This window comes from Peromyscus californicus, unplaced genomic scaffold (assembly GCF_007827085.1).
Source record: "Peromyscus californicus insignis strain IS unplaced genomic scaffold, ASM782708v3 Scaffold_8__1_contigs__length_139910024, whole genome shotgun sequence".
NCBI lineage: Eukaryota > Metazoa > Chordata > Mammalia > Rodentia > Cricetidae > Peromyscus > Peromyscus californicus.
The window spans coordinates 118,423,660-118,446,478 of record NW_026294606.1 but is presented as its reverse complement, the minus strand read 5'-3'; the positions used below and the strand labels follow the sequence as shown (position 1 = coordinate 118,446,478).

Genomic DNA, 22,819 nt, shown 5'->3' with positions numbered 1-22,819 from the left:
AGTGACTTGCTCACCTTGTAAGGTTCCTTCCTCGTGTGCCCCTTGCCTGGAGACTTTGGTTTTCAGCAAATGTGACAGCTCCTTCCCTGTCTCCACTTGCCCCCCAGCTTTCCTCAGAGCCAGGAATAGAGTAGGGAGTATGTGGCATGCACTTATGACAGCCAAAAAACACTGGAAGGAAAGGTTTTGCAGTTCCTAACTACAAATTCTGTTTCAGTGTCTCTATTACTCAGAAAGTGTTCTGGGAAAAATGATAATGAGCATCCATAGAAAAATTTCAAGACATTTCCTTGATGAGTATACTTATCTGTGGATATAAGGACAGATATTTAGAATGTAATTAGGGATTGTACTGTTTTAGTAAAGGGATAGTTCTCTTCCAAGGTCCACGACTTCACAAGCCCTGGGTAGTTGGCTAGGTTTCCAGTACCAGGCATGATTTCCCTTTTGTTAAGGTTTTAGCAGGGCAGTGGTGGCACAGGCCTTTAATCCCAGCACTCAGGAGGCAGAGGAAGGCAGAGCTGTGCTTTTAAGGCCAACCTGGTCTACTGAGCGAGTTCCAAGACAGCCAGGGTTAACAGAGAAACCCTGTCTTGCAAAAAACCAAAACCAACCAACCAACCAAACAAGGTCTTAAGTGAAAATAGAGAGCAGAAACTTTTCAACAGAGACCACTATGGAAAACTATAGTCAATCAAATGCAGGCTTCTGGAGCCCAGTCCCAGTGGATACATCTACAAAACATCTCTGGAATCTAAAACTCAGGGAAGAGTGCGCAGAAGGAGGTGGAGAGATTTTAAGATCAGGGAGCTTGCCTGAGACTCTATCTTCTAGTAACATCAGAAGCAATTCCTGTAATGTCTCATCAACACGACTGCGTAAACGTGAGCTGAACCAGGACAACAACAATAGCCATGCCAAAGTGGACAGTGGAAAGACCATGAGGCCTCAGTGCTACACAAAGCACTAGGGGGAGCTAAGGAATGCTGAGAGTGGAAGAAATAGTCTTCTACAGGGGAGAGTCCATTAATTGGTTGTCCAGTGTCAAATAGTCAGCCCTGAAAACATACACACAAGTAACATCATAAGGAATGAACAGGTTGTATTTAGGAATGTACATGTATATACATGTATATATACATCATGTACATATATTCATGCAAAAACAATTAATGAAAGAGGCCACTAATTTGAACTCTTATGTATTTATACTTTAGATTGTGAGCCTAGCCTTTAATGGCTGAGCCATCTCTCCAGCTCAGCCATTAGTTTGAAAAAGAGCCAAGAGGGGTAGAGGGTTTGGAGGGATGTGGTGGTATTGTGTTCCCCAAAATATTGTGCACTCTAATAAACTTATCTGGGGTCAGAGAAGAGAACAGCCACAATATTAGACATAGAGGTTAGGCAGTGGTAACACACGCCTTTAATTCTAGCATTCCAGAGGCAGAGATCTGCCTGGATCTCTGTGAGTTCAAGGTCACACTGAAAACAATCAAGCATGGTGACTCATGCCTTTCATCCCAAGAAGTAATGGCAGGAAGCAGAAAGGTATTTAAGGCGTGAGGATGAGGAACTATAGCTGGTTAAGCTTTCAGGTTTTTGAGCAGCAGTTCAGCTGAGATCCATTTGGATGAGGACTCAGAGGCTTCCAGTCTGAGGAAACAGGATCAGTTGAGGAATTGGCAAGATGAGGTGGCTGTGGCCTGTTCTGCTTCTCTGATCTTCCAGTATTCACCCCAATACCTTGCTGCGGGTTTGATTTTATTAATAAAACCTTCTAACAATTCATGCTACAGAGGGAGAGAAGGGAAGGGAGAAATTATGTCATTTTATTATAATTTCAAAAGCAAAATAAGTAATGAAAGCAATTAGGAAGAATTTAGATACAATAAATCTTCTATTTTAACACAAATTTTCTTAAAAAGAAAACTCATAGCACTGACAAGTTCACGCTAGACCAAGTCTGAGCACAGAGAAGGGAAAGTGGGCACAATGTCCCACTTCAATCAAGCTATGCACAGTGGAAAGCTGCTGGGACGGCTAAAATCAGCCTCTCCAATGGAATGACACCCGATATATATCAAGTGTGTATCACTCAGGGCAGGCCCCACGTTCAGCAGTAGTTGGCGAGCACAGAGTGGACTGCATGACTTTTGTGTGTGCTTTTTTAGTGTTGTTTTGTTTTGGTGTTGTTTGTATTTTCTGTTTTGTTTTGCTTATTTGCTTTGATTTTTGTTTTTTTTCTCTTTTGAGAAAAAAGAACATAGAGTTGGGTGATTAGAGAGGGGAGGAGATGTGGGGAGAGTTGAGGAAGGGGAAAGAATATGATCAAAATACATTGTGTCAAAAATATTTTATAAAAACCAACAAATACAAAATAAATAAAATAGAAATAAATAAAATTCAGGGTGTATATGATAGTAAAACTGAGAGACCACATAAGGCTCTAATGTTGTAATCCTGGGTAATAAATGATGTTTTATGCTTGCCATAGAACACTATGCTGTAGTAAACACAAGTATTAAGGAAAGGCATTTAGCATTTAGGGAGTTTTTATGGCAGTCTAATACTGAAAAAAATTTTTCTTAAAAAGCTGTGTGATACATACAAGAGACAGAGACAGGCTAGGTAGATGATAAACAGAGGCCAGGGAGAGAGCTAGAACTGTAGGAAAAAGACAAAGGAAATACAGGTTAAGACGCCACAGTGACAATGTCTGGAGGGCGGGATCATGGATGACTTCTTTCTCCTCTGGCTTTATCTGTTCTTTTTCTCGCTTTTTAAATTTACTTTAAAAAGAGAAAATATTATCCTGTGAGTATTCAGCTGTGAAATGGATACATGTTTAAAGGATAATGGGGCTGATCTACCCAACTCTGAGGTGGCCGGAGGGTTCTGAACAGCTCCCGGTGCCTGCTACAGTTCCCTTCGATGTGCCCCATTTCTATATTAACAAGATCATTTGCACCTGCGCCTGCAGGCCGTAGACTCCTCCCCCTTTCCTACCCTCTCTGTTAGCCTTCTGCTCTTTCTTGCTCTCACTGACTTCCCCTAAAGCACGGTGCCTTAGGCCCAGAGACTGCTGCCCACTCCCCTAGCCATGACCAAGCCACAGGACAGCCTCAGAGGAAACCCTGTCTTCCTTCAGGGCTAACCTTCTCTATACCTGTGAATCTGGTTTCCAGCCGACCAGTGACCTTCTACTGACCATTTAGCATCTGTGTATTTGTACGTCACACCCACCCCCAAGTCAGGTGAGTGGCAAAGCTAAGATGATTAGGAAGGGGATCGAGAACTCAGTGAGAAGGCTAGGACTGCCACGGTCCCAGGCTCAGCAGCACGGTCTTTTGCCTCCAGGACACAAAGTTGAGGTCTGAGCTTGGGAGCTCCTGGTTTTTATTTCTCCACTGCCTGATGGTGAGCCATGAGTCAGTCTGAATCTGGGTCTTGTCAGCCAAAGTGCCTGTGGCTGGATTGAATAGTCTTCAAGAGGTCTCGTCAGCAGCCACATCAACCCTGGACATGGGGCTTGGTGCCAGGAATACTTACAAGGACAGAGACACTTTCCCCTCCTGCCGACTCGCCAAAGAGGGTCACAGAGCCTGGGTCCCCCCCGAAGTTAGCAATGTTGTTCTGGACCCATTGTAGGGCAAATACTTGGTCAAAGTGACCCCAGTTCCCTCTGCTGTGTTCGTCTCCTGTGCTGTAAGAGAAGGGTAAGAGTAGGAGTCAGAGAGGCCATAGGTGGGCTAGGACGGGTCGAGAGCTGGCCATGGCTACGTGTGGATCGTCCCTCAGTGTTTCATATGTTTAAAGTTTGGTCTTCAATATGGGGGTGTTGGGAGGTGATCTAACCTTTAAGAGGAGGAGTCCACTGTTAGGTGGTTGGTCTATTGAGGACACTAGGATGGATGTAGTTCCAGTAGCATTCTGGTTAGTTCTTATGAAAAAGTTATAGAAGACCGAGCCTGGCCTTCACTTGCTCGCTGGCTTCCTGAGATTCCCCTTTGCCACAATACCAGCTGCCTTAATGTGACACTGCCCAGAGGTTTTTGTCACAGCTGACACCCTGCTGCTTGGACTTTCAGCCTTTGAAGCTGGGTGATAAATAAGCTTCGCTTAAAAATTTAAATTTGTGTTATTTTTAAGTGTGTGTGTGTGTGTGTGTGTGTGTGTGTGTGTGTGTGTGTGTGTGCGCTCTTGTGAGGATGTTGGTGCCTGCCAGAAGCCAGACACATGTGATCTCCTTGGAGCTGGAGTCACAGGCAATTGTCAGCTGCCCAGTGTGGGTGCTAAGGATTGAACTTGGTCCTCTGCAAGATCAGTATTCACTCTTAATCACTGAGTCATTTCTGCAGCCCAAACTCAGATTTTACAAAATACTATGCTACAGGTATTTGCTACATTCATGGAAAGTAGCCTGATACAGAATATTGGTACCGAGGAGTTGGTCTGCTGACATAACTGTACTAGAAAAGATGAAAGTGGCTTTGGGAAAGGTCTAAAGGATTTGTAGGAGCAAGTTCGTCAGCCTGAAGTACTGTATGTGTTGTGCTATAGATGACTCAGGTGCAAACTGATTAGAATAAGGAATACTCTGTGCATCTCTGCAGACAACTTGGCCAAGACACACCCATGCCCTAAAACTTTAGGTGAGGCTAAAATTAAGAATGATGGAGCACTTGACATGGTGGAAACAATTTCTGAACAGCAAGGCCTTCAGGACACAGTGTGGACATCATTGACGGCTGGTAGTGAGATTTTCAGTGAGGTTGAAGATCAAAGGGAAACAGATTAGAAATTTACGGGAAATTATCACATGAGAGAGAAGGAACAGAGACAATGCATTTATGGGTAGAGCCAAAAAATCACTTGCTAACAAGATTTGCAGGAGGCAGATTATCAGGAGACCATCTACCACAGGCACAGAGGCCTTCTAAGGTATGATGACTTCAAGGAAAGAACTCAAGACTTCTTCTTGGACTTCCCACCTAAAGCTATCTCAGGGTTTTACTCCTGGCTGGCAGCATCTCCAAACATAAGAACTATGTTAGGAAGGTGGGGGTCCTCTGTGGATGAGTGTCTTAGACAAGCACTCTGGCCCAATGTGGAGCAGCCATCACAGGAAAGAAGAAGAGAGAAGACTAATGGTCACTACAGTAATGTAGGCCAGAGACACAGGGCTTTGATCTTGGTAGAAGCAAGGAATAAATGAATACCTGGGCTGTGACAGTATTTGAAGGGTAGAGCTAGGAAGTTTGTGGGCCATGAAGGTATGGGGCATGAGATAAAGAAGAGTCTAGACTTTCACAGGGACTTTATTATGAACGATTAAAAGTATAAAACTGAATACAGCTTCACAGAGGGCCTTATGAAAACAGGAAGTGAGATTTTGTGTTCTATGTAGTTGTCAAGGGTTCACACTGTCTCTGTGAAGTAAGGTGGTACTAGGGAGACATCCAGGGAGACAGGAGGACACAGTTAAAGATGGTATCTTGGCTTTAAGAGAGGCAGGTGTCTTAGCTACTGTTTTATTTCTGTGAAGAGACACCATGACCAAGGCAACTTATAAAAGAAAGATACAGTTGGAGACTTGCTTACAGTTTCAGAGGGCCAGTCCCTGTTAAGGTAGGAAGTGTGGCAGCTGGCAAAGAGGCATGGCACTGGAGTAGTAACTGAGAGTTTACATCATATTCACAAGTGGAAGATGGGGGCGCGGTCATGGGCTTTTGAAACCTCAAAGCCCACTTCCAGTGATATATCTCCTCCAATAAGGTCATACCTCTTAATCCTTCTCAAAAATGGTTCCACTAATGGGGGACCAAACATTCAAATATATGAGCCTATGTGAGCCATTTCTCATTCTAACCACCATAGTGGGGAATTCTGGGAATTACTGGACAGGGATGGGGAGGTAGAGAGGCCTGAGGATTCAGAGGGAAGGAGCAAGAAAGGGCTGAGCATGAGCAGTCAAGGAGGTGGAAGGTGGCCAAGGGCCAGAAGCAGCTCAGAAGCACGAGTGCTCACCGGGCTGCTACTGAGGGGTCAGAAAGTTGTACTGGGGAGAAGAGAGGTCATTGGTGGCTTCAGCAAGCACAGCCTGCCAGGCATAGGTGGAGGAGAGAAAGAGAGAGAGAGGAGGTAGAGGACCACTTGTGGCAGGCTGAATGAAATAGAAAGTAGCAAAACAGAAACCAGGGAAAGAGACATGGTACCTTAAATGGTGATGCATTCGTTCCTGAGGCAGAAGCCTAAAGCAACCAGCTGAGAGGCAGACCAGAGCCATCTTCCAGCTCCACAGTCTCCTCAGTGGTGGCTGCAACTCAGCTAGACGATTTAGCAACCATCTCAGAGCTGTAGGGAATATGCAAGAAAGGCTCCCAATGCTATAGTGCAGAAAACCCGGTCCTGACCTCACAGAGTTGATGGAGACTCTAGCCTGGACTCTTGCATGTGCCAGATGCTAGGAAGGAAGTGAGCTGCGTGTCTTCTAACACTCTCCAGGGAACACTGTTTCCTGGATCAGATCCTCTGACAGCTTCCATCCACCCCAACCACTCATTGCTTGACAACACAAGCATTCTCTGAACTCCTCTGTGCCTCCTGTCCCAGGAGGAGATGTGCAACACTGAGATTCTGTGCTGGTCAGGGACTGCTGTCGGGAATGCCGTGTGCTGGGCAGCCCAGGTGAAAGGAGACACGTGTTTCAGATATCAGCTTTTACTGATAAAGTAAAAGCTAGGCTTTGAAAGGTGAATGCCTTTAGAAACAGGTCTTCCAGGCAGAGAGAACAGAATACACAAAAGCCCAGAGCACGTGAACAAGTGTGGTTGAAGAAAGAGAGGATAGGAGGGGTCTAAACTGAAGAAATATAGATGCTTTAAGGAACACAGATGAAATTACCAGGGATGGGTCCTAGTGTCCTGATAAGGGGGTGTTAATGTAATGTGGAAAAGGTCCAATATCTTACCTGAGGAATCCCCAGATGCCCAGGCGGTACTGAATGACTACCACCACCACTTTTTCGTGGCTAGACAGGGCCAGTCCATCAAAAGTTGATGCCCCACCAGACAGTAAACCACCTCCATGGACCCACACCATCACCTGGACAGACATCAAGAAACCATTCAGGTTATATGAAGTAGAGAAGGAAAGACATTTGATCTCCTGTTTCTGGTTATGTCTGGTTATGACTAAGGAAGCCATTATCCAAAGGCCACGGGTGTCTGTCATGGCTACAAAGGCCTTTGTCCTTCCCAACTCTGTAAGCTGGGTCCCAGACCACAATGCCCCTCAGTGCTGCCTAGTTACTCAATGTCGTTTCTCTTCTCTCCAGTCTCAAGGACCCTGTCTTTCAGTGGGTCTTCCAACCGAGAATGTTATGATGGGAACAGCAAAAGCCAAGGATGGATGTCGTTTTCTCCCCAGCACACCACCCATCTCAGTCTGGACATAACAAGGGACGGTGCTTGCCTTTTGGCCTCACCTCAGTGCAGCGGTGAGCTAACTTTCCCTGTGACTGAAATACGGTCTCAAGAAGTACACATGTTCTTAGTGGTGCGTGCCCCTTCCTAAGGTGTCTGCCCTTAGCCTTCCTCAAACCTCCCTGTCTCCTAAGCCTATCTACCATCTACCTTTCTAAGAAGTCTTTAGATACTGACTTTACCTGAGAGCCTACCACCCACAAGTTGCTGCTTTTATCCTGTGATAAAAGGGAGTGGGTACAATTTCTGCTTAATGGCTCCCAAGGTCACATTTCAAGGAAGAACTAAAAGGATAAAATACTGTAACATTGCTAATAAAATATAAAAGAACTCATGAACTGTGGACTTATTACTGTTCAAAGTACTTTAAAATAACCTATCCACATAACAGACAGGCAGTCTGCTTGAGGTTCCGCAGCTCATGAGACGTGGAGGCAAGGCTTGACTCAAGCCCTAACTTCCATAGCCCACAGCGGGAGCTGAGTGAGTTAGCGATCGGGGCTACTAGGGTAAAGGGCAGATGCTCTTGCTGCCTCGTGTGTGACGCTCATCCAGGACTGAAGCACAGCTTGAAAGTCAACACTGCGTGCTCAAATGGAATGGTACCCGTTCGAGGAAACAGAGGGTAAGAAAGTTAGAAATAGCCTGGTCTCTCATCTTCTCAAAGACACTCCCGGGATTAATTCAGACTCTGTTCTCTAGGACCTGTGTCCACAGCTGGAACATCTCCTGCCTTTAGACTCCTACATCCGTCTCCTGTTTCTCCTCCTTCTGGGCCCCTGCCACCTCGAGGGAAGGACTGAGGCAAGGTCATCTCAGAGTGAAGGCTGAGTGCAAAGACTGGTGGGAAATGACAAACTGAAGAAGCTATGTGGTATCTTCCGTCCCAAGGGTCACCCTCTCCAGAAGACCTCCATCCTGTGACTTGTAACTAGCAGCCTGCCTCATCTCTGGGCCTTTGTTTATATGGAAATGCTGACTCATTGGGTCATTAGTCCTTGCCAAAGGCAACTAAGGAGAGAAACAAATTATGGTGAAGTCCCAGATGTTTGGCAAAGGAAATGCTTCTGGGATTATCCCAGGCTTCGTCCCACACACCTTCGTCATGGAACCATCAAAGTTTTCACAGATGGAACCTGGTGTTCTTGGAAGGCCACATGCTTGTGTGGTTTCCAAGTCCATGTTAAAAGGTTTGAAGGTCAGGGGACCCAAGTCCTGGGTCCATCAACCCTAAGTTACAGCTTCCCTCCATCTTCTCTTTGGTTGCTCTATCAATAAAAGTGGAACTAGGTGAGTGTTGGGGTCTGGATTCTTTCCACTTCTGACTTGACAGGAAATTATGTCTTAATTCCTCAGGGATCAGACACTTAAACAGGAATTAAGACAACCACCATTGCTTTCCTAACACTTTTGTGAGAGAACACAGAAGAATTAGGATGTACTTCCAGATTCACTGCAGTCTCTCACACATGGCTAGTATCACCGGGGAAAACTGAAGTACAGAACAAATGTTCCCGTGGTCAAGGAAAGTCAGAGGCCTGGCTGACAATACCTGTACTGCCAGCATCCTTCACCCCCTCTAAACTGCACTGGAAAATCCAGGATGCTGAAGCCCCAGGGTGCCGACTTCCATTGAGAGCTCACCGGCAGCTTGCCTTTGCTTGTCAGGTCAGCGGGGGAGTAAATATTTAAGTAAAGGCAGTCTTCAGAGTACTCTAGAGGAACATTTTCCAGTTGGTTGGTGAAGACATCGGAGAGCACTGGCCCCACCCCTGTAATTTGGGAGCACCTGAGGAGGGGAGAAAGAACTGAGAGTCAAATACAGCCTGGGAAGGGCTTTCTACTAGGTGATTTAAGCTCACAAATTGTGTTATTACTAGGCTTGAGACTATGCTGTGGGTAGGAAGTTACCTGGGAGTCCTGGCAAGAATCCTGGGACCCCATGAAGACCATGCAGAGGCTACACATCAGATCCAAAGGGAACCTAACATCCACTAGGCCTTATTCTTGTAATGAAACAGCTACCATGTCTGTTCAGGTCACTGCAGGGGGATGGACACCCATCAGATCCAATGAGGCAGAGTCTCCAGCATCTACCTCACACAGATACTGAGGTGGCCCAGTCCTGGCTCCAGCTGCAGTAGGCATCTGTTTCCTCCATGTGGGGAAGTTCTGGGGGATATCCTTGCCTGGCCACTGGGGCATGTTTCCAGGCTTGAATTCATGGGGAAGCATAGTCATGCAGTCCTGGAATTCTCCTCGTATGTGCTCTGGGTCCAGCTCATCTGGAAAACCTTAGGACTCACAGTAAGCCTGGGTCATTGTGGGTACAATTGTCACCAGCTTAAGGAACACAGCATCCAATCTACTCTTAGAGAGTTTAGGTAACAAAAATGACTGCAGAGACTAGTAGACACTTGGGCCTTCAATGTGTAGATATTGTACAATGACCACATGTATCGGGAACATTCAGGACAAAATAACCTCAATAAGTATACAAAATAGGGCACCAGAGACAGACCCCACAATGACAGGGATGTGGGATCTCCCAGAGCTGACTCCAAACAGCCATTTTTTTCCCCTGTTTGTTTTAAGGAAGAACAACAGACTTCAAGGGAACACAAAGAAATGACTCATAAGTTCATCATAGAAATTTTGTTTGGAAAGGAGTAAAGTTGTCTATATAGAGATATTTCTAATTGCTTGTTGTTAGCAGATAGAGTTGATATTGTCATGATAGAAATTTAACACTGAGACTAAATGTTAAAAAATATCAAACAGGAATGCTGAAGCTGGAAACTGCAATGAATGAAATGAAAAATGAGCCAACAGCAAAGGCACCAGGCAGTAAACTGGTGCTTGAAGGCAGGCCTTTTGATGCTCCCATTTTGTCGTTTTTATAGTGCTAGGGGCTTTTGAACTTGCTAAGCAAACTCTTTGCCACCGAGCTGCAGTCCCAAGGCAGTCTATTTGAAAGTACACACAGTGAGAAACAAATGTGGATAAAGGAAGAAAACTTATGAGAGCCATTAGAAACATCAAAGGAGCAAGCATGGGGGTTATTGGAGACAGTTGACAAACAGCAAGGAAGCATATTCAAGGAGGATGATGGAGATTGTTTCAGCCTGGAGGGAGATGCCAGGGTCCAAATGTCACAAGTTCAAGCCCAAAAAGATCACCTATGACATATTATAAACAAACTCAACAATCAAAGGTAAAAGAAAAAAACACAGTAAGAAAAGCAAGTAACACATAAAGTAGTTCTCTTATGCCTGGATAAACAAAGGGGAAGGAATTTGTTGCTATCAGCTCCACCATACAAGAACTACTTGAGTTTCCAAATAGAAGACAACATGTAATAACAGGGATTGTTAACCTTCACTCGCAGTAGACACAGAAACAGTTCCAATTGTACTAGCACCATAATCATGCTAAGTATTCACACCTATCTTTAAAGTGACAAAACTATTTTACTTAATAAAAATGATATCTATTGAATTTGGTAGTAATATGCAAGACAAAAAATATGAGATCAAAAATTCAAAGTGGAAGGAAAGAGTTGAAATTTAGAGTGTTAGTTTGCTTTGTGGTCGAAGGTGGGGTCCTGTCAGGTTAATACTGTAAGCATAGGGTGTTTGCTGTAAGCTCCCCAGTGACTACAAAACAAAAGCTTATCATGGAGACACTGAAAAAAAGGCAAAAGCTCAAGGGATACCACGTGAGAACACCACCCAACTATAAAGTTGAGATAATGAGAGGGAGGAAAGGGAGGAGGGAAGGGTAAAAGCTAGGTACCTTACTCAAGAGGCTACCTGGGCACCCTGAGCTTCTGGGCTCAGCTGCAGCACTCACAACATTTCACTCCCTGCAGCGAGCTGCAAGAAAATATTACGGAGATTCAGCTGAAATAATAAGCTATACCTTGACTGATCAAGGTGTCTTTCAAGAGGAAGCCATGTATCAAGGAATATTTAGTGTTATTTAGCTTATTAATATATATCAGCTGTCTTCTGCTATGAAATTCTTGTGTGCCCATTTGGCAAACAGTTTAGTTTCTCAGATCTACTGCTGATCCACTAGGTAACACTCCTGCAGGGCCTAGGAGATATGTGGGCTGTAGATGCATAACTTGTTTCTTGTGCAAATGAAGCTCAGACCTCCCTTCCCCAGACAGGGAAATGGCGTTCCAGAACAATGACTCGGAACAAAGGAGGTTTTTGCATATCCAGGTGGAGTGAAGGATGGGGTAGGATTCCTGGGCAGAGCAGAGTCATATAGCCAAGAGAGAAAGGACAAAGCAGTTTTGATAGATGGTAGGCAGAGCTATGTGGCTGGAGAGAAGAGAGGAAGGCAGAGCTTCTCAGAGCCGGGGGTAAGGAGCAAGGAAGGAAAGATGGAGGATGAAGGAACAGAGGACGAAGATGAGGTCAAAAGCATAGGAGCTTAGTTAGGACTATGATAGGCAAACCCCATAGGTACAGAGAGGAGCTGTATGTGAGGACGGAGCTAAAGCTATATAGATAGAATTTTGTCTTAGAGAAATAAAGTCACAGATGAAAGAGCATGGTGTACATAGATTCTTTTCCCTCAGATGCTATCTCCTACCTTCATAGAGTGTGTATTCTATAAGAGAGACAGACAGACAGAGAATAACTGCAAAGCAAGAAAATAAATTTTCCCTCAGATGCTATCTGTTGTAGCATCTTTCCTAGAACCCTAGGAGGAATCTTTTCAGGGCAGCTCCCTGGGAAAATTCCATTAACCTCCAATACTAGCAGCTTCATCCATGAAAAGTTAAAGACAGGAGATATAGGATCCCTGCGTCTTGTCTTCCTATCAGCGTTTTAATCCAATGAGTGGATCATTAAACATTATAATACCACAAAATTTATTTTCTTGCTTTGCAGTTATTCTCTGTCTGTCTGTCTCTCTTATAGAATACACACTCTATGAAGGTAGGAGATCTTTATTTTGTTCACTGATGCATTATCAGAACCTAGACTATGTCCGGAATATGACAGGTGCACAACAGATAAAAGACTCTAGGACACTTTAACAGTTATGGACTGTCTTTGAGATCTTACAGTATGTTAAGGATACATAAACAAAGTGTAATCAGTCAGAGAACCATCTCAACTCTTTCTGACAGCTCTCTGAGGCAGATATCCCATTGAAAGAGACCCAGGCCCACCCCAGCGGCTTACATAGGAGGGTAGGAGGTGGCATTCTTCACGAAGCTCCAGGGCTCTGCAGGCTGTGGTGGAGCAAACCTCAGGGATCCAAGAGGAGGCTTGGCAAAGGGGATGCCCAGGAAGACGGCCACAGGCTGTGCGAATCCTTCTAAGCTGACATACTTCCCCAGGACTTTGCCATGAACAGTATCCACCATGGGTGGCGAGGATGGGTACCCTGATGATGATGGAATAGAAATAAGAATGTACCAGAAGGGATATCTTGTTTTCTGCTTTTAGGTATATGGTCATGAATCAGCTACCACAGCCATGTTAGGCATCAATCATTTCTAATTTAAAATTAGGGTGAGGAAAACCATCCTTCCCAATTCAGTGGACTGTCAGAAGGGGTAAACTAGAACTGGAGGCCGAAAAGCATGCATCCCATGGAGACTGGGAGATAGCTCCATTTGATGTTGGTGTTGGATGCTGGATGAGATCATGAATGAGAGGTGGGCCCTTGTTCCTTACAACTGTTGCTCCTTACCACTGAATGAACCATGGAAGGAAGGAATGTCAGTAAGGAGGGTGAGGCAGAGGGATTGTGAGAAAGAAGGAGGAAGAGGAACAGGGGTAGTGGAAGTTAGTTTGTACCATTCTTTGGAGCTCATGGGCTGCCCTCAGTTGTCTGATGCCTATCTCTGAGTATTTAAATCAAGTAGGTGTAGGCTATAAGAACCTGATACTGGAGGTGGCTGGGGTACAGCCTCCGAGCTAGAGCTAGAACCTGTGAGTGACAACATCTCTATATCTGCAAGGTTTTGTGTTTGAAAGCCTCAAATGCAGAAAGTAGAACCCGTGCTTATTGCAGGACAGCTCAGGACTTCAATGTAAATCCATGCCATTTGAGAGGCTAAGAAAGCAGGACTCTTTAGGACATGTATTACCCCAGTGCCACTGACCAAACTGGGCTCTGATTATTTCTGAATTCAGAGCTAGCGCTTTGCTATTAGAGCCCAGGCAACCTCACTGTGTCTCGATTTTGTCTCCTTTCTGGCCCTGAGAGACTGTGGCAGATCTGATACTGAATGTAAGGCAGAATGGGAACAAACCGATCTGGAATGGAGCATTCTTTTGGTGCTGGAGGAAAACCAGAAGAAAATCCCAGAAACCTCACTCCAACTCCATCTACAAGAAGTCCTTTCCAGATTCTCCCAATTCCTTGGTTTCCTCATCTGTAACATGGCCATGTTTGTTCAAGGCTTCTTTGCGAAGTAATGTAAAATGACTGGAATGCACATTTGGCCCACAGTAAATGCTCCATATATGTACCTTCCATCTGACGTAAGTTGTAATCTTTGCATTCCTTTTATATTTCCCATCACAGTTGTCCACTTTTCACCCGGTTACTGGCGTCTACCCACTTCATATTTGGAAGAGCATCACTGAACTAACATGGGCTAGTGATTTTGGCTCAGATGTTGCCTTAGTATTCTTCCAGCCCCTCTTCCACTTCTCCCTGAACTTCTTCGTCCTTCCTTCTGCCACCACTTTGGTGGATGTTCCCAACTGTGGCTGTTTTCATGTTTTGAATTGGACACTGATACTGCTTTCCATCCTGGTTTCCTATAATAGCCTTCTACGGCCATTGGCTGTTCTTTAACCAATTTTGAACGATTATTTTGTTCTGACCCACACACTTGAGCAGAGATGTTAACATATTGTCTGTATTCAAATGGGGGCCATTGGAGGATGAGAAAATAGAACCATGTTCTCAGAGGCCTGCTCTGAGATATTGCCTCCACCCTGAAGCCACACAGGAGGACATATCATCCATGACTGTCATCAAGAGTAGCAAAGTCCTTCAGCATCAGGACAGAGGGTCATGCTGGCTTTTTATAGTGCCACACCAAGTAGGACCAAGACAGGGGTGAAGCTGTAGGGAATCGGGGATAGACTGTATTCTCCACAAGAATGGAGCACACAGGGTAGATTGGAGCCTGCTAGGGTGACCATGTTAAGAACTGCCAGAAGAACATTCTTGACTCCAGAATGGTCCCTGATGTTTACTTGTCCACGAAGCAAACCTCATTCCCTTGGCTAGGAATTTGCTTTCCTTTTCATCATGTACCTGGATAGCTCAGGACCGCCCCCCCTCTTCCCAAGGACTCTCCTTAGTAGTGTTTGTAGCCCATTTATCCTTCCCAGACCAGCCTTGTATTTTGGCATCTGAGTCTCTGAACTCTTTTCTTTCACTCATGTAACTCCTTTCCACCTTCCCTTATTTACAAATCCCCATAAGACAAGTCCCAGCTCCCCATGGTGATCTGAAGACCTCACTCCCTCCTCCAGTTCCTTGTAGCTCCTTCCTGTTCCCTCTCTAATCTAGGTGTGTCTGTGGTCCTTTCCCTACAAGGTCAGGGCCCTGCATCTAAGGCTACCTGTTACTCATCCTCTTACCCAGCACACAGCTCAGCCCCAACACCTCTTGGGAACTGAGGAGCAAATTATCTTTTCTGTGGCCATTGGCTCTTAACATGTTGGCTTGACCATATTTCAAGTTTTTACTAATATACCCTATTTAAACTACCACCTCTTTAAATCCATCTATTATTTTTGCGTGTGTGTGCTTCTAGCCCAGATACCATGCTAAGTGCTATAGAAACAACCACCTCTTTCATCCTCACTACAGTCCAGTGAGGAAGGTACTATCATTTTCCTATTTTCTAGATTCACGATGCAGGCACTGCATAGTTAAAGGGTCTTGGCGAGGCTTGGGGCTCAGAAGGCCTGAGTGAGGCTCTAATCCTGCACTCTGACTCCTGCTTCGATGCTGTTCAAACTCTGCTGAGCCTCTCTCCACATCTGACTAGATCTGGAGTAAGACTTGGGAGATAGCTTGAGGCTCCCTTAACACCTCACATTGAGGCAGGGGGTTAGCTTGATTTTTCTGGCACTTGCAGCTGGGGTATCAGGGTGCTTTTCCTTCCCTGCATCTCTGTGATAGATGACGCTTGCTGGGCTCTGATGCTTGGAGCCCATGTTGAAGTCCAGCTGGTGAGCACTGACGCAGATGGAGCCCGTCATATATTCTCTCACGCCCATCTCCACTCACCTCAGTCTAGGCCTAGGAGCTTCAAAAGTTCCCCCAGTGTTTGCATTTTAGAAGAACTCACCAAAAGCCATGCAAGTGCTGAGGGATGCCAGGACCAGAGCAAAGAGCCACATGGTGGATGCCCAGCTGCTCTGGGTCCCTGTGAGGTGCTCTCGAAGCTCTTCTGGAGGGTTTTGTATATCGCCCCTTAGATTGTGAGGTCTTGTGACAACACCCATATGCAGTCCAGTTGCCTAATCATGAGATGAAAGGTATTCTCACTGTTCCACAGAGTTCCCAGGGGTCTGATGGCAACCCAGGCCAGATCCTGCCTGAGTTCAAGCTTTTATAATTGGTTCCAGACTCAGCTATCAGATTACAGATGATCTCAAACTGGACCAACAACTTCTTACATAAGGTCTCTCCCTGTGGCTAACCTCAATCCACCTAGAGTTTCTCAAAGGCAGACACAACAAACGGCACCTTCAGGCAGGGCTAAGCTTTTGTCTGAGACCCTCAGAAAGGCTGGAAATTCTATAGCAATGCACAGCTCCAGAGCTGCTGTTCTGGGAGTTTAGAACACATCTGTGACTTCCCTGGGCTAGTGTGTCAAAGCATTCCGGGTTCTCAAGTCTGCAAGTGAAGTTAAGTTTGACACGGTTCTCCTTCTGACGCCTAAATTACTTTGTCATGTTCCTGCCAAGTGGCCTGGCCTGCTGCCATCCACCTCTACAGTCAGAAAACTCACTACTTTTTAGCATGTTTAGGGTGAATATTTCTGTGTTAAATCAACTCCATATCTCCACAGTCTCCGGCTCTAATCACCCACTTGCTTAGTCACTCATAATTATTCAAACATTTGCCAAATGTATTTCCCTCCACAGTAAAACAAAATGCAAAGATTGGGAATGAAAACTTCTTCTCAGGTCAGGGGCTGTCTGTCCCTTTCCCCACTTCCACATGTTCCAGAAAAGACAGGCAACATATTTGATATTGGTTTCTATCTTTTGTTTTGTTTTGAGACAGAGTCTGATATGGCCTTGAACTCCCTGCATAATTGAGGAAGTTCTGATTCTCCTGCCTCCACCTTCTAAGTGCTGACATTACAGGTGTGTGCCGCCACACCCAAGGTTTAGTTCTGACTGATCTTCCTAAGGCTTCTATTCTTGTCCAAGACTGCACCTTCTCAGCCAGAGCAATAGCCTCCCAGGATCCTCAGAGAGAAGCAGGTTCCTTTCTTCCTGTGCTGCCCTCTGCTGGACATTGGGAAATACTCAGGCCAGTGAGAGTTTGTGATGGTGGCTTTGATTGATATCATGGAACAGCACACAAGAACAATGCCGGTTGTGGGTAGGGGGAGCTTTCTGAGGAAAAAAATCTACAGTGATGGAAAATACAACAAGCTGTTCCTGATGAAGTGAGGAGACTCTTTGGGGACATGTGCTTATAGGATTTAGGAGTGATTGAAAGAGGGCCTAGCCTTGGACACACCCCATCTCCTGAAGATCTGGATGCCTGAAATCACATTGAACGATGAAAGTACCGTTTTTAAAGTTGTTTGTTAAAGGGCATCTTCAGTGTCAAGGACATTAAAGCAGTAATTTGGACAGCTTCTAGAAACTTAGGCAACATGTATACTATTCTGTTTAGACAGTGAGTGATCTTCAATAGGAAGTTTGGGTCAGAATGCCTGAAAATGAAAAATATAGATGCCCAGGTCCCATTCAGGAAGACTCCAGTCAGTTGAAATGGGCTCTGACATGGCCGTTGGGTTTTGGAAAAGCCCCAAAGCAATTCTTCAACTTTTACCTGATAGAAAAATCTTAAAATAAGCAAGAAAACAGAAAATTGGATAAGTGTTATTTATATCTTGGCACCTAGTAAGACACCTGTGAAAAGGAGGTCCATATCCAGAACTGCTAGGGCTGTGAACAGCGAAAACATGGCAGCTGTATCTATGGGCTGCCCAGCTTTCCCTCATGCATCTCGGTCCTCTTCCTAGGTCCATCAAACAGCCCTTGATCACATGTAGGTGGGAGCAGATACAGACATCACACACCTTGCTCTCCTCCAGGTAACTCCAACCACTTTATACCCACTCCTGCTGGTTCCCCATGGGCTGCCTCATTCTTCCACTAGAAGTCTGCTCCCCTCTCCTGCGATGGCTGAGCCCTGGCCTATTGGTCTCTCCCCTCCCTGACTTGAGTATTTTCTGAAATTACAACAGGACTCAAATTTGTCTTGGGATTGATTTGTGTGTGTGTGTGTGTGTGTGTGTGTGTGTGTGTGTGTGTGTGTGTGTGTTTATATCTTGCATGCAAAGATACCATGCAAGGCCTGTGTGGTGATGTTGTGTTCCCCAATATATTGTGCACTCTAATAAACTTATCTGGGGTCAGAGAACAGAACAGCCATAGATACAGAGTCCAGAAAATGGTGGCACACACACCTTTAATCCTAGCATTCTGGAGGCAGAGATCCGACTGGAACTCTGTGAGTTCAAGGCCACACTGGAAATAGCCAGGCGTGGTAACAAGAGCCTTTAATCCCAGGAAGTGATGGCAGGAGGCAGAAAGGTATATGAGGCGTGAGGACCAGGAACTAGAGTTGGTTAAGCTTTCAGGCTTTCGAAAAGCAGTTCAACTGAGATCCATTTGGATAAGGACACGGAGGCTTCCAGTCTGAGGAAACAGGATCAACTGAGGAATTGTGAAGTGAGGAAGCTGTGGCTTGTTCTGCTTCTCTGATCTTCCAGCGTTGACCCTAGTACCTAGCTGCAGGTTTGATTTTATTAATAAGACCATTTAAGATTCCTGCTACAGGCCTGTGTGACACTATGGCTGTGTGAACACATGCTGAGGACTGCCATGTCATGTTTTTATTCTATTACGTCCCCATGTTTCCTCATGGTATCTGTTAACCTGATGTTCACATAGCCATCACACATTCTTTTAGTATCTGTTTGGTGTACCTGTCTCCTGCCTATGACCTATCTCTGTCTTTTCCAGTGTTTCTCCACTGGGAGTAAACAATACTAACCACACCTCCCCTCCCCCAGGGAAAACTGTACAGTCTTCTAACACTTGGAGTAGAGGTCTTGGCCTCAGTGTGGGGGACAGAATAGAGCTTTTAATCAGGAAGGAAAGGCCACTGGCTTAGGACTTTTATGTGGTTGGGGTGGGGCCAGGGTGAGCTTATGAGGCTTGGATCTTACTCTGGCACCAAAGGAGGAAGTGCCCAGGCTTTCTAATCAGCTTCTCCAGATAAGGGGCGAGAGGGAAAGGTGATGGGTGAGACTTACAAGCTACCAGCAGTCAAAGGTTAGGAAGTGGAGCCAGACTCCATATTACTCAGCACATAATTGGGTTTTATCTTTTAAATCCCAGTCTCAAGGTCTTTGTTAACTCATGTGTTTAAGGCTTTTTTACTTAGCAGAATTATTCACAAGCTGAACTCTACTCATTATTTTTCTGAATGTTCATTTAGTCCTTGCTCCATTTTCCATGTCAGCTTGCTTTGAGAATGACAATTTTATCTCCATTTTATCTCCAACACTGATTTACTATATAGACCTTTCTTTTAAAAAAATTTTTAATGCCCAGCACTGTAAAAAAAAAATTAGTGATTGCCATATGTATACAATACCACTCCTTTCGGTAGTACATGTTCTATCTTCAAGCAGCTTAGTATCAATAACATGAGTTGGAAAATTGCACATTACTATAAAGTATTCTCTTCCATCGGTTATGCCCAGATCACGGGGACCTCCAAAAGACCACCATGGAGACCAAATCCCATATGTAAAAGAAAAGAGCCTGTACTTTCGAGCTCAGAGCTTAGACGCTCTGTCCGACATAGTGGTGAGAGCAGAGAGCCTAGAGCCCAGGCAGAGTGGAGTTTTTAATCATAGCAGAGCTTGGGGTAAGGGGATTTCTAGGATTCGGGGCCCTGATTGACTGACATTTGTCTAGGGGTGTAGGGAATATTTGGAATGTTGGGTATTTCCTCTTACATGCAGGCCCCACTGGGTGGGGTCAGCTTGTGGCTTCTCCTGGGTCCAGGTGTTACCCACCAGAAGCTGTGTCTGGGCCTCTAAGCCTGTCATGGCAGCTGTGTGGTCAAGCTGTTCTGCCCTCCCCTGCCCAACATCCTTGTCCTCTTTTCTTCATATGTTCTTCAGCCTGTTCACCTGCTCCTCACAGAGAGTCTCTCTCCACACATTCACTTTCCACTACAAGTAGACTTCTGGTAGAAGTAGACTTCTGGTAGATGGTCCCTGGTAGCCGTCGACTTAGTGACAGTATCTGCGGGTAATCTCTTTAGCTCTGATCGAATACCAGCCTTAGGGAGACTTTGTGTCCCAGTCTTGGAGGTGGGGTCTTCTCAGCAATCCTGCCTCTCTCCAGTACTGAAGGATCTCTAACATCTTCACCCAGGACCGTGTCCTGTACTCCTCTGAGGGGAAAGAGCATGACAGCTCTGCTTCCTTGGCCTCAGTGGGTCTTCACCAGAGCTCTGGGAGGAGAGGCTTCCATCCTTTTTCTGTAGAGGTTGTAGGATTTTTTTTCTCTATGTAAAAGGGTTTGTGCAGTGTTGTGTTCCCAGACCCTTAGAGACAGGCTTTGTCTGACTTTGCTATCTCCTATCTTCTTACTTGGGAACACCCAGTGGATGTCCATGGAGGAGAGTCTGTGATGGATACCAACTCCCCCTTGGGTCTGTAGTTAACAGGGGCTTTATACTCCCATACTTGCTAACCAACGGCCATTAGCACTGCAGTGTGACAATGTTGCTAACTCCGAGGTAAATCACAAGGGAATAAGCACGTCCCACCTCCTTCCCTCCAACCAGCTGCCTTCCTTCAGATTCCAGCAACCATTCCCCAAACCTTTCCCTAAAAGGGTGTCTTTCTATGTTGGGATCTCTCTTCATCCTTCTGCCCCTCAATAAGGATGGAGTCATCTGCTACTCAAGACACAACTCCTGATTTGACTTCCAAAAGAAAATTTATTTTCTAAATTGAGGTACAAATATTCCCCTTCCTTGGCCCCTGTCCATCCCCACCATCCAATCCTGCAGTTTCCTCTGTAAAATCCATCTTTCTTGAGCAACATCTTTTGTGGAATAGCCCCATCTTGGCTCCTCTGGTCCTGAGGCTCCCAGAGACTCCCATTCACAGCTCAGTGTGTTCTGTCTGAGGTGGCTTCTCAGCCAGGAGCTCAGTCCAGAAAGCCACTTCCTCCCCTTTCAGTCTCTGGGCTTGCTGGGTGGTGGCTCCGATCTGCAGGTAGCCTTCCTTCTGGTCATACTCTGGCCAGTGTGGCAGCCCCTTCCCATTGGGGTTCCTGGGAAAATGATCAAATAGAATTCCTCAAGACTGTTATGTGCCCGCCCCTTCCTCTGAAGTTTGAATGGATCCCTGGCTTATCTCGGTTGAGAGGCTGACGACCTCCACAGACAGAGAGCTTACATATTTTGGGATAGCCCATCAGTTCTATAAAACTCTAACTATAGAGCACTACAGTCACACAAAATGGTCAGGGCTTTGGTCACTCTGACTTCAGAACTCACCCTTTCCAATAGGTATGCCCGGCCACACCCCATCCACCTTTCCACATTTGCCCCCAGCCTCACCCACTCCGAGCAAAGTTGGCCCAGTATTTCATCACCATCTTGCTGAGGTTGGTCTCCTCCTCTGAGGCACCATCTATGGGGAAGGTGAAAAAGTATTTTTGTTACTGTAAGTGTGGACCAGATCTAGCATCATTTGGGAGTTAGAAAGGCAGAACCGAGTGCTCACTCTTCAACCATTCAATCAAGCACTTCAGTGTGAGAAGGTCCTGGCTAATTACTGTGCACATTCAGGGAGAGGCTGATGTACTATTCAGCAGTGGGAACGTGTGTGCCACGAGCCAGCTGCCTTCGTTGTCCGTGTTCATCTGCCCTTTCCTCCTTCCTCAGGACCAAATGTACAATCCAGAGCGTCTCTGTTCAGGATAATTGCTTCTAGGTCTTTTCTCAGTCACTCAGACACAATATTATCCATGGACTCTAAAAGATATCAGAATTACAAAGGACTGAGGAGCATTCCAGCTAGGAAATGCCCGTGAGGAGCCATGCGGTAGGGTCACGAGCCTATGCAAATGCTGAGAGGTAAGGCACTGAAGACATGTGCCAAAGGCTTTCTTTAAATATCATGTTACTGGACTGGAGAGATGGCTCAGTGGGTCAAGGCACTTGCCATCAAACTTGAGAATTTGAGTCATGTTACTAGGACTCACATTAGAAGGTAGGCAACTATTCCTACAAGTTGTTCTCTGATCTCCACATGCTTGCATAGACACACACACACACACACACACACACACATACACACACACACACACACACAATTTAAATATGTTAATAAATATATCGTAGATTCCCTGGGAAGATGCCATCTAATCTCCCGAGGAAAGGGAAATAGAATAGATAGCTATGGAAGGATGGGGGGGGGGCTGGAACAGCAGGGTCAAATGAACAAAGAGAGGAAAGAGGGGGATGGGGACAAGGAAGGAAATATGGGGAGAGACAGTTAAATTAAGGGCTATTTATTTGAGGGGTAGTATGAAAACCTAATACAGTAGGAGCTTCCTAAAATACATATGAAAGTCAATCCAAATGAAATTGCTGATAAGTAAGTGGGGAGATAGAGCCCCAACTGGCCATCTCTTGTCACTAAATGAAGCTTATAGTACTGGAATTGGGTTACATTGGGTTACATCTAACTGAGATATTGGTCAGAGAGGTCCCATGGAAATCCTGAACAACCCAGGCTGTCAACAAGACTGTAGGTTGCTCTCCACAGACTGATGGGAGGCTCCATTGCTGAAGCCATCACTATATAACTCATTGAACCTGGATAAGTTGAGCTGGTGCCTCCATAGAGACTTCACCCCTATATTCTACTATCTTTGGTACAGGAAGGTACTCTGCACATTACCAAAGGAGCAATGAAAACACCAAGCCAGCCACAAACCCTTTGATCTACAATGGTGTCTTTCCTGCAAGATGCCATAAAGCTTGTGGGA

General features: G+C 45.4%; 2 protein-coding genes across 2 annotated transcripts in view; both read right to left on the bottom strand.

Moving 5' to 3' along the window:
• Nucleotides 1-15,968, bottom strand: part of LOC128104253 (liver carboxylesterase 1-like) — a 28,983-nt gene extending 13,015 nt beyond the window's left edge. The window contains exons 1-5 of the mRNA XM_052729096.1: nt 15,832-15,968; nt 12,689-12,893; nt 9,129-9,273; nt 6,971-7,104; nt 3,550-3,703 (exon numbers count right to left, since the gene is read on the bottom strand). Coding sequence (XP_052585056.1) covers nt 3,550-3,703; nt 6,971-7,104; nt 9,129-9,273; nt 12,689-12,893; nt 15,832-15,883 — 690 coding nt within the window. The 5' untranslated portion in view covers nt 15,884-15,968. The remainder of the gene's footprint in view (nt 1-3,549; nt 3,704-6,970; nt 7,105-9,128; nt 9,274-12,688; nt 12,894-15,831) is intronic.
• Nucleotides 15,969-20,797: 4,829 nt separating this feature from the next.
• LOC128104255 (carboxylesterase 1C-like) overlaps nt 20,798-22,819 on the bottom strand; it is a 32,047-nt gene continuing 30,025 nt past the window's right edge. Inside the window, exons 12-13 of the mRNA XM_052729101.1 lie at nt 21,384-21,456; nt 20,798-21,094 (exon numbers count right to left, since the gene is read on the bottom strand). Of these exons, the coding sequence (XP_052585061.1) occupies nt 20,923-21,094; nt 21,384-21,456 (245 nt within the window). The 3' untranslated portion in view covers nt 20,798-20,922. The remainder of the gene's footprint in view (nt 21,095-21,383; nt 21,457-22,819) is intronic.